Source organism: Cheilinus undulatus, linkage group 4 (assembly GCF_018320785.1).
Source record: "Cheilinus undulatus linkage group 4, ASM1832078v1, whole genome shotgun sequence".
Taxonomy (NCBI): Eukaryota; Metazoa; Chordata; class Actinopteri; order Labriformes; family Labridae; genus Cheilinus; species Cheilinus undulatus.
In genome coordinates, this window is record NC_054868.1 from 21883478 (window position 1) to 21898338 (window position 14861).

General features: G+C 37.1%; 1 protein-coding gene across 6 annotated transcripts in view; it reads right to left on the reverse strand.

Moving 5' to 3' along the window:
- The window catches only part of micu3a (mitochondrial calcium uptake family, member 3a), a 46874-nt gene that overhangs the window by 13652 nt on the left and 18361 nt on the right, over positions 1–14861 (reverse strand). For 2 of the 6 annotated variants that reach the window (XM_041784197.1, XM_041784198.1), the window contains exons 7-9: positions 13693–13764; positions 11560–11601; positions 4033–4128 (exon numbers count right to left, since the gene is read on the reverse strand). In XM_041784197.1, coding sequence (XP_041640131.1) covers positions 4033–4128; positions 11560–11601; positions 13693–13764 — 210 coding nt within the window. The remainder of the gene's footprint in view (positions 1–4032; positions 4129–11559; positions 11602–13692; positions 13765–14861) is intronic. The other 4 variants (XM_041784199.1, XM_041784200.1, XM_041784202.1 and 1 more) reach the window with 3 other exon arrangements.

The following is a 14861-nucleotide window of genomic DNA, read 5'->3' on the forward strand; positions in this document are numbered from 1 at the left end:
TTAGGTAGACGTCATACTAAACTAATCATTACGAGCTCATCATTGTTCCTGGAAGTGTGGCAGCAGCACTGTGAGCTCATCATCCCCAGAAAGACGTAATATTAGCCACGCCCACCAGGCACGAGCCAACACCTGGTGTGTCTGTTTGTCCATCTGTATGTGTGTGAGAGAGAGCTTTAACAGACTTTGATCACAAGGCTGCAGGTAAAAACAGTAATTACTGATGTAAACACTAAATGGTCTTCCTCCCCCTCCCTCTCTGTGAGTAATACCTCAGAGGAAGAACTCATTGTCGCTCTTTAGTCAGGTCAGTCAGGCTGTCAGTCACTCACACCTTTAAGGGTAAAAACAGGAACCTTGTCTTTACCTTCCCACGACCTGCCTGTCTCTTTGTTTTTCTTTCCCTCTCTATCTCTTCTTTCTTCCCCTGCTCTGATTTCTCTGATTTCCTTTCTCCTCACACAACCCGTCGTTACCTCCTTCACTTGACAAACACGAAAGGTGTCTTGCTCTTTACCTCTCTCCCTCCTCCTCAACCTGTCAGTCAGTCCCTCCTTCTCCAGACAAAAGCAAAGAGAGTATAATGGTGACTAATCTGTTGAGTAAACACATCTCTCTCTAAATACAACCTGCTTCACTCTTTTCCCCTAAATGTATTTCCCGAACTCCTTCTCTCCCCACCCACTTTGTTGCTTGACATTTGTTCTCTCTGCTGACCTGTGTCATCTTCTATGGGCCTCTCTCACCTGTTTGTTGTCACTGATTTTATCTTTCCCCATTTTTTAGCTCCCCTTCTTAGGTTTACTGCTTATCTGATCTGGTTCTTATTGAGCTGTTACAACTCCAGGATCTTGCTTCTCTAAACGATTTTCTTATATGTTTATGTTTAAGTATGATTTATTAATCCCTCACACTTATAACATCCTTTTTTTCTCCCTTTTAGTTTTACCAGCCCTCCCTCCTCTGTCTGATTCATCTGTTCTGTCCGTCTGACATCCCGGCAGATTAAAGACTGTTCGACGTAAATACAAGGTCAGCCCCATTACACTCCACTGTTATTACCTCCACCTCAGCTTCCGCTGCCACCACAGCTCAAAGGCTGTCATTAGTCAGCTAGCCTGCTAGCACTGTAAGTTCTGATAAGCATTTGATAAGCATTACTAGCATAAAGCCCTGTTTCAAATATAAAAGAAAAAACAATTTGGGTTACAAATAAACTAGCTGCTTAAGATATTAAACTAGAAATGCACTCGGAGAGCACAGACCTCCACCATTAGACCTATCTCCCAATAGTAAAGAATCCTTTAAAAAGTTCCTGGATCCAGACGGTGATCCAGATCACTCCCAAAATCTATTCAGTTCTCCCTTATGCCATTTGTGACATTTCCTGAAAATTTCATCAAAATCCGCCCACAACTTTTTGAGTTTTGTTGCTAACAAACAAACTAACAAACCCTGACAATCACATAACCTCCTTGGTGGAGGTAATAAAGTAGATTTTCTATTATGCAAAAAATGGTCAAATGTTTGATTTTACTGAGTATGACTGAGTATTTGCAAAACTTGTTATTTTCTAATCAACCTCTTTTACTACATGCTGATTTCCAAGTCTCCACTCTGTCACACTAACTTATAATTTGAGCAGTAATTGTTCAACTTGCTCAACATCAGCATGACAGAATTGCTACCATGAACATGTTAGCATTTACTTCAATAACCACAATGCATACAGAGCAAGATCCATAGCTGTAAGCCAGTAGTCTTCATTTCTATTAAATCCGTGCTAAAAGTTAAACTGTGGTGAATTACTATGTCACCTACATTTTTAAGACCGATTATAGCCTATTAAAAATAATCGTTAATCAGCCAATAGAAAGCTGTGTATTGTATTTTCACTAATAGAGTGCAGGAAGTATGACTTAGTTTTAGTTAGACATGATGTCTGTGTTCTATTATTTATCCAGTAGAGGGCGCTCTGACTCCTTTCATGTCACACTTCTATATTTCCCTCCTTACAGCAGAGAGAACTAGAGCCCAGAGCAGCTTGGCTGAACATCAAATTTGTTGAAGAAAATAATTTGTCTCAATGGTAAGTTTACAATTATTTGGTGAAATAAACAATGAAGCCATGTTTCCTGTTTTAACTCAACCCGCTTGTCCATGAGTCATGATGTGCCTCAATGGTTAGTCAGACTTTATGTGTTTATATTAGCAAGCTAAAGTTAGTATAATAGTTGTATTAGACCCACAGCCTTGGGACCACCTCCTGGTCAGTTGTTGTCTTTAATTGAGAAGTCTTTTGAAGTTTTTGCTAGCCTGATCTGCATCACTACATTACCTAGCACATTTTAGCTATACACATGACAACACAAAGAATAGGGTGACTTTTCCACTACTTCAGGTCACATGCAATATGTGACAATGGTAGCAGCACTGGTAATGACAGCATGTGTCTCAACATTTCATACTGGTTTACACTTGTAGAAAGAATGTGGAAGGAAAAAGAAAACTTTCTTTACTTTTTGTTTGTGGGGACTTTGCTGACTCCTTTGGAAAACATGGTATGGTTTAAGTTTTCCTGATCTTGTCCTGAATGTGCACTGGTAGTTTTCTGAAAAAAATCCTTCAGAACCCTTCAGGACCACCAGCAACTCCTTAATGACAAATTGTGACTCAAGTTTACCAAATGCTGCAGTTTTGACCTAAGATGGAGCAAAATATATTTTTTCTTCAAAATAAAAGCACATTATTGATTCTTTTTTGCCACATTTTTTCCAGGCACACATCCATGGCCCATTGAAATTGGGTCACACAATCCACTTTTGGGTCCCAACCCACCAGATAAGAGCCAAAGCTTTAAATGGTATTTTCTGACACCTACCACATGTCAAAGGTTAAAGTTATTCCAAAATATAACTTGCAGCTCATATAGAGACATCACTATTAAATTCAGTCTGTTTTGAACCTGTTAAAAATCCTTACAGTGGCTTTAATCTGATGACTTATTTAAGTATGCAGAGGTAAAATCCTGTGGCTACACTTAAAAACAAACATGCATTTGATCAGAATCATTTGTGTGTGTTGTGCTACAATGATTAGGTTTTTATATGTGCTCTGCAGTCACCCTTGTTATCATCATACCAGAGTTGTAGAGTGTTTTGTGGTGTAACAACAACTTGACAGCAAAGCTACAACACTAGCCACAACACAGCACAGATAACAAGGCACAGATCCACATACAAAAGCACAATGAAGAGACCGAGGAGGGCAGGTGAGAAACAAACAGGTTATTGAACATTACAATATCTATTAATTAACATGAAAGAATTAATACTGTGATAGCAGCAAGATATCATCCTGTACAGATGGTATTTACTAAGAACAAATATAAAGAAAGAAGCTCCATTTTTATTTGGAACAAGAGTGACACAATAAAACAATGAAGTCACCTCACAGGAGCCTTGTTCTGAGTTTAAGAGGAGTTGAATTTGATGGAGAAACTGTTTTGTGAAAGAAGGGCTCATTCAAATAGAAATGGCTTCACATGAGGAAAGGAAATGAAAAATGGATTGATGGATGTCAGTTTCCTACTACCATAATATAGGACTGTGACGAATAAGTAGCCTATATTATATATGATATAGTTTATGAAAGGTACAAGACAGAGAGACAGGACAATCTAAGTAATTAAACAGTATCAAGCCAAACCAGAATAAAGACACTCACATTTGTGTGGTGTGGTCTTTAATTAACAAATTCTTCGATAAATCCTCTTGAGATTGTTAGAATTTAGCAGATCAGTAAGCTTGCATTGTAAATCACAGAATAAATCATTTCAGCTAACATGTAAAGTAATTATCTAATTTTTAGTAATTTCAGGTCTTTTTCTGGCCAAGCTTGATGCAGCAACATTATTCTAAATCTACAGGGCTACTAAAAGGATCAACATTAACTACACAGGGGCCTAAGGAGTAGAGGTGAAGGATGAAATATGGAAGGATGCAGTAACAGAGGACAGCTGGGTCTATGTACCTCCGCCAGGTCCGAAAAGAGGACTTGACTGGCGCCTCGCCTCAGAACGTCCCAGTAACTCCTCGCCACAAACTCCTGACTGTCTTTTTTTAGCACCTGTAGGGTCAAGCAGGGCCAGGGTCAGTTCCCCTCCGACTCACATACTTCAGGAAGTAAACGTCATTGGTCTCTAATTTTCAACTAATAAACAGAATCAAAAAAGGAATTGCAGAATACTTATATTCACTCTTATTTCCAGTACAGACAATGTATATTCAAAAACCAGGTTCCACAATCAATGTTTATCTATCAATTCTATTACTATGAAGCCATACCGCACCTCTGTAGCTGTGTAAAATGCCTCGTCAGTTCATTTTAACCCTAACCCTAACCCAAACAGAACAAGCCAAACTATTTTTCAGTGTAAGCAGTGTCAATAGTTTCTAAGCGTACGTTGAGAAAACTTTGTTTATTAGGTGAAAAGGTCAGAAAGAATTATGGAAAAGGAAATAAAATAAAAGTTTAGAATCTAAAGATATAAACTCAATTAAATGCCATCAAATTTGTGATGTTTGACTTAACATTTTTTTTAGCACAACTGTGATAAAGCCCTAAGCAGAAAAACAAAAACTTAGGAAAAAGTGAGATACAGCATTGAAGATTAAGTTAAAGATAAAAGCAAAAAAAAGGTTATTAAAGTTCACTGAAGCAAAAACTGAAAAATAAAAATCTTTAACTCAAATTAAAATCTAAACAAGGCTTCAAAATAACTAGGGTTGCCAAGATTAATTGCATTAATACAAATTAATCAAGGTCCATGTTTGGTGCATTAATTTTCTAAAATCACAATTAATCACATACTTTATTGTCCCCTTCAGCTCAATTTGGTTAAGCCATTGCAACAGTGATATAACAATTCTACCACTGCTCCTTAATGTCTCATTTCACTTTAAAATCCCACAGACAGCTCAGGGGTAAAGTCAAAAGACATCTGCATGTTGTGTTATTTTCGTTGGTTATCTACCTATAAAAGCAGGTCTTTATCCAAACAGGAAGTCATTTACCCTTAAGTAAGGACAGAAGAAAAATAAAAAATGACACAAAAACACTTCTGAATGCAAAATAGTGGAATTTTAAAATGCAAAAAGGGAGAATTATTGCAATTATCTACAAAAATTCTGATAATAATTGTTATTAAAAATAAAATCTCTTCACAGTCTGAAATCTTGTTACTATTTTTTGTGTGCTTAAAAAACTAAAATAAATTAAATCAGGGACAAAATACTCTTAGTTGTTGTCTTTAGCATGTGCATAGTGATTCATATTTAAACACCCAAACCTGGGTGTTTAAATAGCCTGATCTGACTGAAGAAGACTTCAAACAATGGTTAATTTAGGTTCGAGTTGTATTCAAACAACAAATATGAATAAATAAAATAAGGCGTGATGTGTTGCCTATTAGAATATATTTCTGAAAATTGTATAATGTGTACTTTTTCTGGCCCTTTGGGGTCTCAACCCTAGCAGGTATCACTGAAGAAAACGAAAACTGAAATAGAAACTAAACAAACCAGCAATAAAAAATAACAAATACTAAATTAAAATTGAAAACAAAACAAAAGTGAAAATGAGAGAAAAAAAAAAGAAAGAAAAATTACATAATAAACTTGATAACTGCTTTTTATTACCAAAACATAAATGGAAACTCCTGCAGACTATCTGAATTGCATAGGTATGTTGGTGGTGATTAGGTATTGAAATCAACATATTTCTACCCAGAGATTTCTCATTTTGGGTTAAGAATTTGAAGATCTGTCGCATTTTTTAGCTTTATACTTAATATATCAATGCAATCTATACCAATGGTTAATTGTTACCTAACAAAAGCATAAAAGCAACTGTTGTTCCAAGATCCTTTCAGTGATATACTGCATTTAATAGACTTCAGTTGTTTTGCTGACCCCATACCTTAAAACCACTTCATCGAAGACTTGTTTCTTTGCATTTCAGTTAAATCAATGACAAAGGTAAAATTCAATGAAAAACTAAAACATGCAAGCAATGTCCCAAGCAAAAATAAACATTTGTCCTTCCAAACTGAGGTTTTTGTTCTTGAACTTCAATGTTAGTGAACCCACGTTACATACTGCTGTTGTCTAGATGCTTAAAAAAGAGCGTGTTCAGTCAGTGCGTATTCTGTCTTTATGATACACAACCCGGGTGCTGTTGTGACCACCCACCTTGCCCTGCTCTCTAGGGAGAAGCTGCAGCAGCCATTTTAACATGACCCTGCACCGCTCTTAACTTCACAGTGACAATGCAGCTATCCATCACAACCCTGACAGGACAAGGGCTGTAAGAGTGTGTGTGTGTGTGTGTATTGAGCACAGAGAGAGAGGGAGAGGGGGGTAGAGAGATAGAGAAAAATAGAGTCTGCTATCCTTCATTGCATGACATTTATGCTAAATTATACCACATCTGAATGAAAAAAAAAAAAAAAACACAACTGAGGAAGGGCTTTAAAAGGGGAGTTTGGGCCAAAAAGGGACTTCAAAGTAAAGTGTCTCATATGCCATGTGTTAAGTTTAAATCAGACTCATTTTAATATGAAATGAAATCAAATTTCCATATAACAAGATGAAAAAGATAGTAATTTTAGAATACAATGCTGCCTTCACTCATTCATAAAATACACTAAATTCTCTGGGTGAGGTGCATGTGTGAACACAATCAGCCAGAGTTTTAATTCAGACTTTATTTTGATTTTTTCTGCCAGCCCCAGAGCTAAATTTCTAGGGGAAATCAAGGCAAGCTAATGTGTCACCACTGCCACGGCATAAAATAAGGAAAACTCCTAACGAGTAATTGGAACAGGCATTATATTTTTCTGCTACCCACCATGGTCTGTGAATACGTCCAATGACACATTAATTAACGAAAACCATTAAAGCATCTGCTTTAGTATTATCATAGTGTCTGGCTCTGACACATCTGCCATTGTGACCATTTTATGTCATATCTTGACTCTTCAGACTCCTAGCTCCCTGTCTGAAAGGGAGGAACTCAGAAAGGGCAGGAGTGCATGTGTGAAAACAGCTTAAGAGGATAAGTCCTGTTTACTCTATCAGAATGTAAATGTCAATGTGCTCAAACAGCAGAAGCAGCTTTCTGAAGGCATCCAGCTGCATGTTGCACCAGCTTTGTGTAAGTCATGTCTTGAGTTATGGCGTAATGTCCACACTAAACTCTTCATTGAAAGCAGTTAATTTATAGCTTTGGTTGTTTGATTGCACCAAGGAGACGTAAGACTGATCTTGACTAGGAGAACTTCATGTCCAAACTAACCAGAGCAATTACACAGCTATGATGTTTTTGCTTCTTTTGACCAATCATTGAAAGCATTTTTAACACTGTTTGTAATAGTGCTGTAACATGTGCCAAATTGTCTTTAAACAGGCTAAATGCTGAAATTAACTTCTGCTGATTGCCGTTATTTCTCAAACAGCACTGACAGTGAAGCCTTGCAAAATATGACTAAGCATTTTGCTTGGGTGATTAGCCCTACACCCTTAAGCTAGAGCCCGGACACAAAAGCACTGATATGAGTGGTAAAATCAGAAATAACACCACATAATTTAATGGTGGATGGCAGAAATGATCTTTGCTCATGAAAAACAATTGTGTAATTGATTACAGAAAATGCACTGCTGACATCAAACAGCCAGAAAATTCCTTGTCATCCTTGGAATCATCCCACCTTTCAAAGCTATCACCATAACAGCCATATTTTATGTAAGTCTTTACACCTACTAGGGTGTGTAAAGACCTATTTTTTCTTCAGTCTGTATCTTTAGCTTACACGTTAAATAATAGCAGAGCATAAACTCAGTCGTAAGTAAGAACTTACGTTTGAACTAGGCTACATTTTAACTTACGCATAGCTGGGGCAACCCATAGCCAACTTCCTAAATAGTTCTTTCATCAGTAAAACTTTCCATCAACAGACACCCTGCCAAACAACACGTATGCTAAACCAGCTTAATATCATCAGCATCTGATTGCTCCGAGTCTTTCTAAATCACATTACTCTCTTTTTGTAGGAGTTCATCTCTTCCGACCCCTTAAATCTATAACTCTTCTACTGCTCCCTATCTCTCCATTCATCCTTCACTGTGTCATCATCCCTCAATCAATCACTCAACTGAATGGACAGATGGACACTGTCATTAGGAACTCCTTCTCCTTCCCTCCTATTTATTCTGTCCATACATCCTTTTAGGGAGTCTACTGTGGACATGTTCCTCAGAACAGAGAGTCACGTGGACTGTGTTATAGGGTGAAGGCTCTCTAAAGGCCAGGTCAAGGAACAAAAGTGGGAGATGGGGAAATAAAAACAAAGCCTGCTGAGGATCCCAGTGCTACTGACATTTACAACCCCAATTCGAAAAAAGTATTATAATGAAACTTTTTACCATTTCATGAAAAATGTCAGCTCAAAATGAGCTTTTTGCTTTCTCAGCCCTCATCCACCCTCGCTCCTCCATTATGCTGCATCTGACTTAATCAATGTCATTCTATTGTCATTGATGCCTGCTCTGCTCTGCTCTGGGGTTTTTCGCTGCTTCTCTCCCTGCCTCAGGCTTTCATTGTATGCACCAGAAGGGCAGGAGCATGTGCTGTTAATGCTTGATTCTTTCCACAAACACTACGTGTTTCTTGACAATGTGGTCCTGACTGAACTGCACCTACAAAAATTGTGGAACAACTTTGGAAAAATGTCCCTCAATGTAAAACTGCGAAGACCTTGAATATCCTATCATTTACAGTACATCATATCATCAAAAGATTCAAAGAATATGGAGAAAACTGTGCAAGGGACAAGGCCTAAGGTCAACACTGGATGATTGTGATCTTCAAGCCTTCAGGGGGCACTGCATTAAAAATTGGCATGATTCTGTGCAGGAAATCACTACGGAAGGTTGCCGTTGATTCCGCTAAGTGTAAAGCTTTTGTTTGTAATCTTTTCAATATGATTTAATTTTTTGAAGTCCATGTGACTTATCTTCATTGAGTTTCTGTCAACTCTATTGAAGTGGATTACACTTAGATACACTAAGTGTAGTTTATTACTAATGTCAAGTAATGCCCACTTGTTTGGTGGAATATATTAAGTTAATTTGACTCAAAGAATTTTAGTTGTAATAGCTTGATTTGAAGTTAACTATACTGAGATACTTTCAGTGCTCACAACTTTAAAAGAAGTACAGCTTACTCAGATATAATAATTTCACTCTACGTGACACAATTAAGTTCTTTTACTTACTTTTCCCAAGGTTATCGGTTTCCTAAAATCTTTTAAGTAAACTTAACTTATTAGAATTTACAGTGTACATGGGCTCGGGAACACTTCCAAAAATCAGTGTCTGTCAACACTGTTTGCTGTGCCATCCACAATTGCAAGTCAAAGCTGTGTCATGCAAAAAAGAAGCCATTTGTGTACATGATCCAGAAATGCAGCTTTCCTCTCTGGGCCAAAACTCATTTAAAATGGACTAAGGTGAATGGAAAACTGTTCCGTGGTCAGATGAATCCAAATTCGAGTGTTTCTGAAAACCACAAACGCTGTGAGATGTGGACTAAAGAGTAGAGGGACCATCCAGTTTGTTATCATTGCACAGTTCAAAAACCTGCATCGCTGATTGATTGGGGTTGCATTTTTGCTTAAGGTGTGGGTAGCTTTTACATCTGGGAAGGTTTAAGAGCAACATATGCTCCCATCCAGAAAACATGTCTTTCAGAGAAGGCCTTCATATTTCATCTGCAGAGTGCCCCTAAAAAACAGCGATGAAGACCCAGGACTGTTTAGCAGCTAAAGTTAAACAAGAAAAAACAAAGATGGGACAACATTCCTCTCCAAAACTCCATTACTGGTCTCCTTACTTCCCAGATACTTACAGACTGTTGTTTAAAGAACAGGAGATGCTACACAATGGTAAACATGGCCCCTTCCCTACTTTTCTGAGATGTGTTGCCGCCATCAAATTCCAATTTAGCTAATAATTTTTCATGAAATGGTAAAATGTCTGTTACAACATCTGGTGTATTGATTATGTTCTATTGGGAATAAATATGGGTTTATGAGATTTGTAAATGATTACATTCTGTTTTTACTTACATTTTAGTAAGTGCCCCAACTTTTTGGAATTTGGGTTGTACATCTAACAGGCCTTGAAAAAAATAATTTTTAAAAAGAAAAAAAAAAATTTTTGCTTGATTTGTTGACTAACCAGCATGTTGTGTACTGCAAGTAAGATGAGCTTTTTTTCAAAACGTGCCTGAAAATAAAAATAATGCTAGTTCCAGTTCCTCCAATCCACTACATCGCCTTATTTTACAATTCAAATAACTGTCATTTGGCCGTCATTGGCAGTGAGTTTTTTTAGGACATGAAAGATTGAAAAACCCTTAAAAAATTGAAAAACAGATCATTTTCAAGAAATTCTTCTGTGCTTTCTTGCTAGCTTGGTATAAGGATCTAACTCAGATGAAAAAGGCTAGCAAGTTCTGTCTAAAATTTCAAAAACAGCAACCAGGAAATGCGACTTCTAAATTTTGTCACCACTGTTAGATAAGAAAGACACTTCAAACAACTAAAGAAAGTCACTTTACATTTGTGTGTTCTTTAAACATAAATTATCCAGGAGTTAAACGCACAGTACTCTGTTAGGGGGCTCTCAACCAAACTAATAATACAATGTGAAGCAGTACAGACCAGCGCTGCCCAGCTTTGCTGTTTACTTCTTGTTCTGAATTAAGGACTCTGCACAATAAAAATAGCACTTCACAAGGCACATTAACTAAATAGAAATCTGACGTTTTGTTTTCATTTAAAATTTCTCTTAATGAGGGACAACCGCACTAAAAGGTGCACTTCGGTGTCCGAGCTGGAAGTCCCAGAATGCACTTGGGCTCTGGGATCCATAGATGCGCAAGCGCTCTTGTACCGCCTCAGCGCAAACATGGAAGTGCACTTTGAGTCCATTTCTCCCTCATTATAAAATATTTCTGAATAAAGACAAAACATTGGTTTTCTGTTAAGTAAATACACCTTATGAGGTGCCGCTTTGATTGATCAGAGTACTCCTACTCAAGAAGGAGGATGCAGAGTTAGGTGCTGAGCAATGCTGTCTCAACTCACTGGAAATGCCTTGTGTGAGGGGTTTCATGTTAGGGAGGTAAGTTTGAATGACTGAACTCACAACCTATGGCAGCCTCCATAACAAGACAAGAAGAGACCATTTTTACAATATCAAAATAGCATCATTTTACAAAGAACTGTTGTTAATCAATTATCTGTCTTCCACCCATTTAATACCGTTGCATGGAAGTTTCCACTGCTATCATATAAAATTGTGAGCTGTGCTGCCATTTTTGGTCATATAGCCTGTGTTAACATCTAAAGCTCCCTGTTCATCCTTCAACCCATTTCTTTACCCATCTAAAGACGAGCAGAGAGGAGGCTAAAGGATTATGGTTTTGGATACATACGCTGTTCATGGGGGCAACCTGATATCCATAGAGCTGCATACTCTAACACACAGAGAGAGACATGAGAGAGAGAGAGAGAGAGAGCAGCACAGAGCATGCATTTAGAGGGAAAGAAGAGAGAAGGTAAAAACATGTTAGTACATGCAAGGAAAGAGGTTGTGGATACACTCTGCAGAGGGATGTGTCATTTTCAACACGGCTGTGATTACATTCTACAACAACACTGTGCATCACAACACTGATCTTCCCAGTGGCGATGATTTGCATAACTGTAAGCAGAAAAATGACAAATCTGTCTCATTTTGATTTGTTTTCATTTTAAATCACTTATCATATCTACCGTAATGATACCTTTAGCAGGAAAGATCTGCAGGACTTAGAGTTGCCTTAGAGAAATAAATGCACAAACTATCACTTCATGAGAAGATTTAATTGTAAGGTTTTATACTATGAGGGTTAAGTCATTAACATATAAGCTCATTAAATCTTTTTAAATAAGTGATAATACATTCTAGTGTGGGAATAAAAGTGCATTTTTAGTTTGCAAGACTGCAATTATTTTAACAAAGGGTTGTGTTATTCACTGACAAGAGGAGGCAAATATTTGAGCCACTAACTATTCATTAATGATCCAAGAATAACAGCTCTTTATGGCTTTAAACAGATAATAACAAATCTCTAAGAATTCAAATTACAATGAAACAGTTTCATTAGGCTCCTTCAAATCAATGTTTTATTGGACAAAACTGTGAGTAAAATGTTTAATGTGTTTAAACATTTTATTCACAGTTTATTATTTTCAAACAGCAGGACTCACAACAAAATTTTGGAGATCTTACTACAACTGCTTTAAATGGAGAACGATTATGTCTGTCCTGCTGTAGCGACAGAAGCAGCACACAAGCTGATGGAATTTTTCTCTAGCTGACAGTCAAAGATGTTGTGTTTTGGTTTAATTTTGTCCACAATGCTTAAGTGCTTCATACTTATCGACTGCCAATTTCAGTTACATAACTACTCAGAACTTCTCTCATCTGTAGATACTTTTACTATTAACCACAGGTGATCAGTTTTGGTGATCTGTGATAACAAGCGTTATTTCCAATCTACACGCATTTTTAATGAAAATCGGCAGATAATGATTGGTTACCAGTCAATCATGGCATCCCAAATAAAAAACTTATCCCTTTATCTACATGTTAACATGTAACTTTGCCTGTTAAGATGTTTTTGATTGAAATAGCTTTTGATTTCAGTAAATATGACCTCCTAATGCTGCAAATTCAATGAATGACCATTTTCAGTTCTTCACAACCTATAAAATCTTTTAAAACTCTGTTGTGCTTAATAATGTGGAACAGTGCCTTTTGAGGTTTTCATTAAAAAAAAAAATATTGGTTATCAGTATGAAGTTTGTTCAAAAACATATGAATTATGTTCTAGCGGCTGATGACTTAAAAAAAATATTCTGACTGTCATTTAGGAAAATAAGAGAAAAATGAAATTTGCATAATAATGTGGAAAGCTGTGTATTTGAATGATTCAGTCAAAAAAGGAAGGTGCTCCGTGTTGCATAGTCATCACAGAGGAGTTGAAAAAGACAAAATCTTTAAGGAGTGTATCTGATCAAACAAATACACAACAGGGTTAACTTCACATTAAACTCTGATGAGAAATTACTTCATAATAACTGATTCTATGTGGCTGCATGCACTCACATAGTATACATGAAGGGTTTAAACTTACTTTCAACCTGTTTTATACACATGATGATTAGCTTGGATGATGATGTGTCATTTTTTATACATTCACAAGCACAGTTTGGCACAACAATCTCTTCACACATTTATCTAAAATAGAAGAGATGTTGTGCCACATTATACTTGTGGCTGTATTAAAATGCTGTTTAGAAAGAGGAGTAACTTAAGATTTATGTTAACATGTAACTGTTGGCCTCCAAATATTTTGCATCTTTGTATTTGAAATGTACCACACTGATAACAGCTGAAGAGCTGATGTCCATGGCTATAAAAATCCTTATCTTTTAGCTGAATAGTTGCATTTATCATTCATACATAAGTGCCTCTCCTCGTATATAAACAAACCCTTTTCCTTTGTTACCAGCTTTCTTACCAACTGTGCCGACTTCTCAGCATCTCCTTTCCGCCCTTTCTTCTCGTTTTTCTTCCTGAAGATCTCTTGAAGCTGTGACAAGAGATCAAACCAGGATCTCATCATCAATTTTTTTGTTGAAGTTTTTAAGTTTAGTTACAACATCATTTTGTCTGTCGGGCTGGTTCAGTCTATGAGGCTGGTCTTTGATTCAAGTAGTGGCCTTTTCCAACATGATTAAGAGAGTAGTTTTACTTTTGAAATGCCACATGGTCACAAATCAATACTGAATCACATCAGAAAGGAATCTTTTGGTGTCATTAATTACACTTAGTCTGTTGAGTAAGTGGTCATCATTTTCTTTCCTGCTCTCAAAGACCCAGGAAAGTAGCACCAATTGTTTATGCATTCAAACAAAGCAAAAATTAGAAGTACAAAAGAATACTCTGCAGTAGCAACTAACATGGTACAGAACAGTGTTGGGGGTAACGCGGTACAAAATAATCCGTTAGAGTACTCAGATTACTTTTTTGTTGTAATGAGTAACATAACGCATTAGTTTTTTTCAAGTAATCCCTTTACATTTACATTTTACATTTTCATACAAGTAATCTGTTACTGAAAGAAAAATCCCAAATTTCCTCTCTTTCCCATGGCTTCAAAAAGAGAGAAAGAAAAAAGCAGGCTCCTTGAAGCACTTGTTTGTCCTTCTCTCCTGCTGTTGTCAGGTTGGCACTTAAAGCCATACCAGCAGAAGGTACACATTCTGTACCATTACACGTGCATTGTTAGCTTGTTGAGCCAATGAGATAACAGAGGAAAGCATGACACTGTGGAATTATCCCCATTATGATGGATTTTTGGATAAAAGGGACAAGAACAGCATCGAGGTGAAACGTAAGTTTAAAAGCTCCGTTTGCTTTTATTGAATCGGCTGTGCAGCTGTTCCATTTATGCGCTTATTACGCACAGTATTTGAGTGTTTCTGTCTGCTTCTGCTCAGCTTGTTGTCAGATTGTGAGCATGTTAAAGAGCTGTAAAAGTTTTCCTGTCTGTTAGTGGTGTTCTCAGGCTGCACAGATTATGGGCTGTAAATTAGGCTCTACATTGGCATTAGAGTCTGCACATTCAAATGCAGACGTGCGGCCTTTATCTGTCATTTTTACAACCAGAGTGGAACAAGTGGCTTA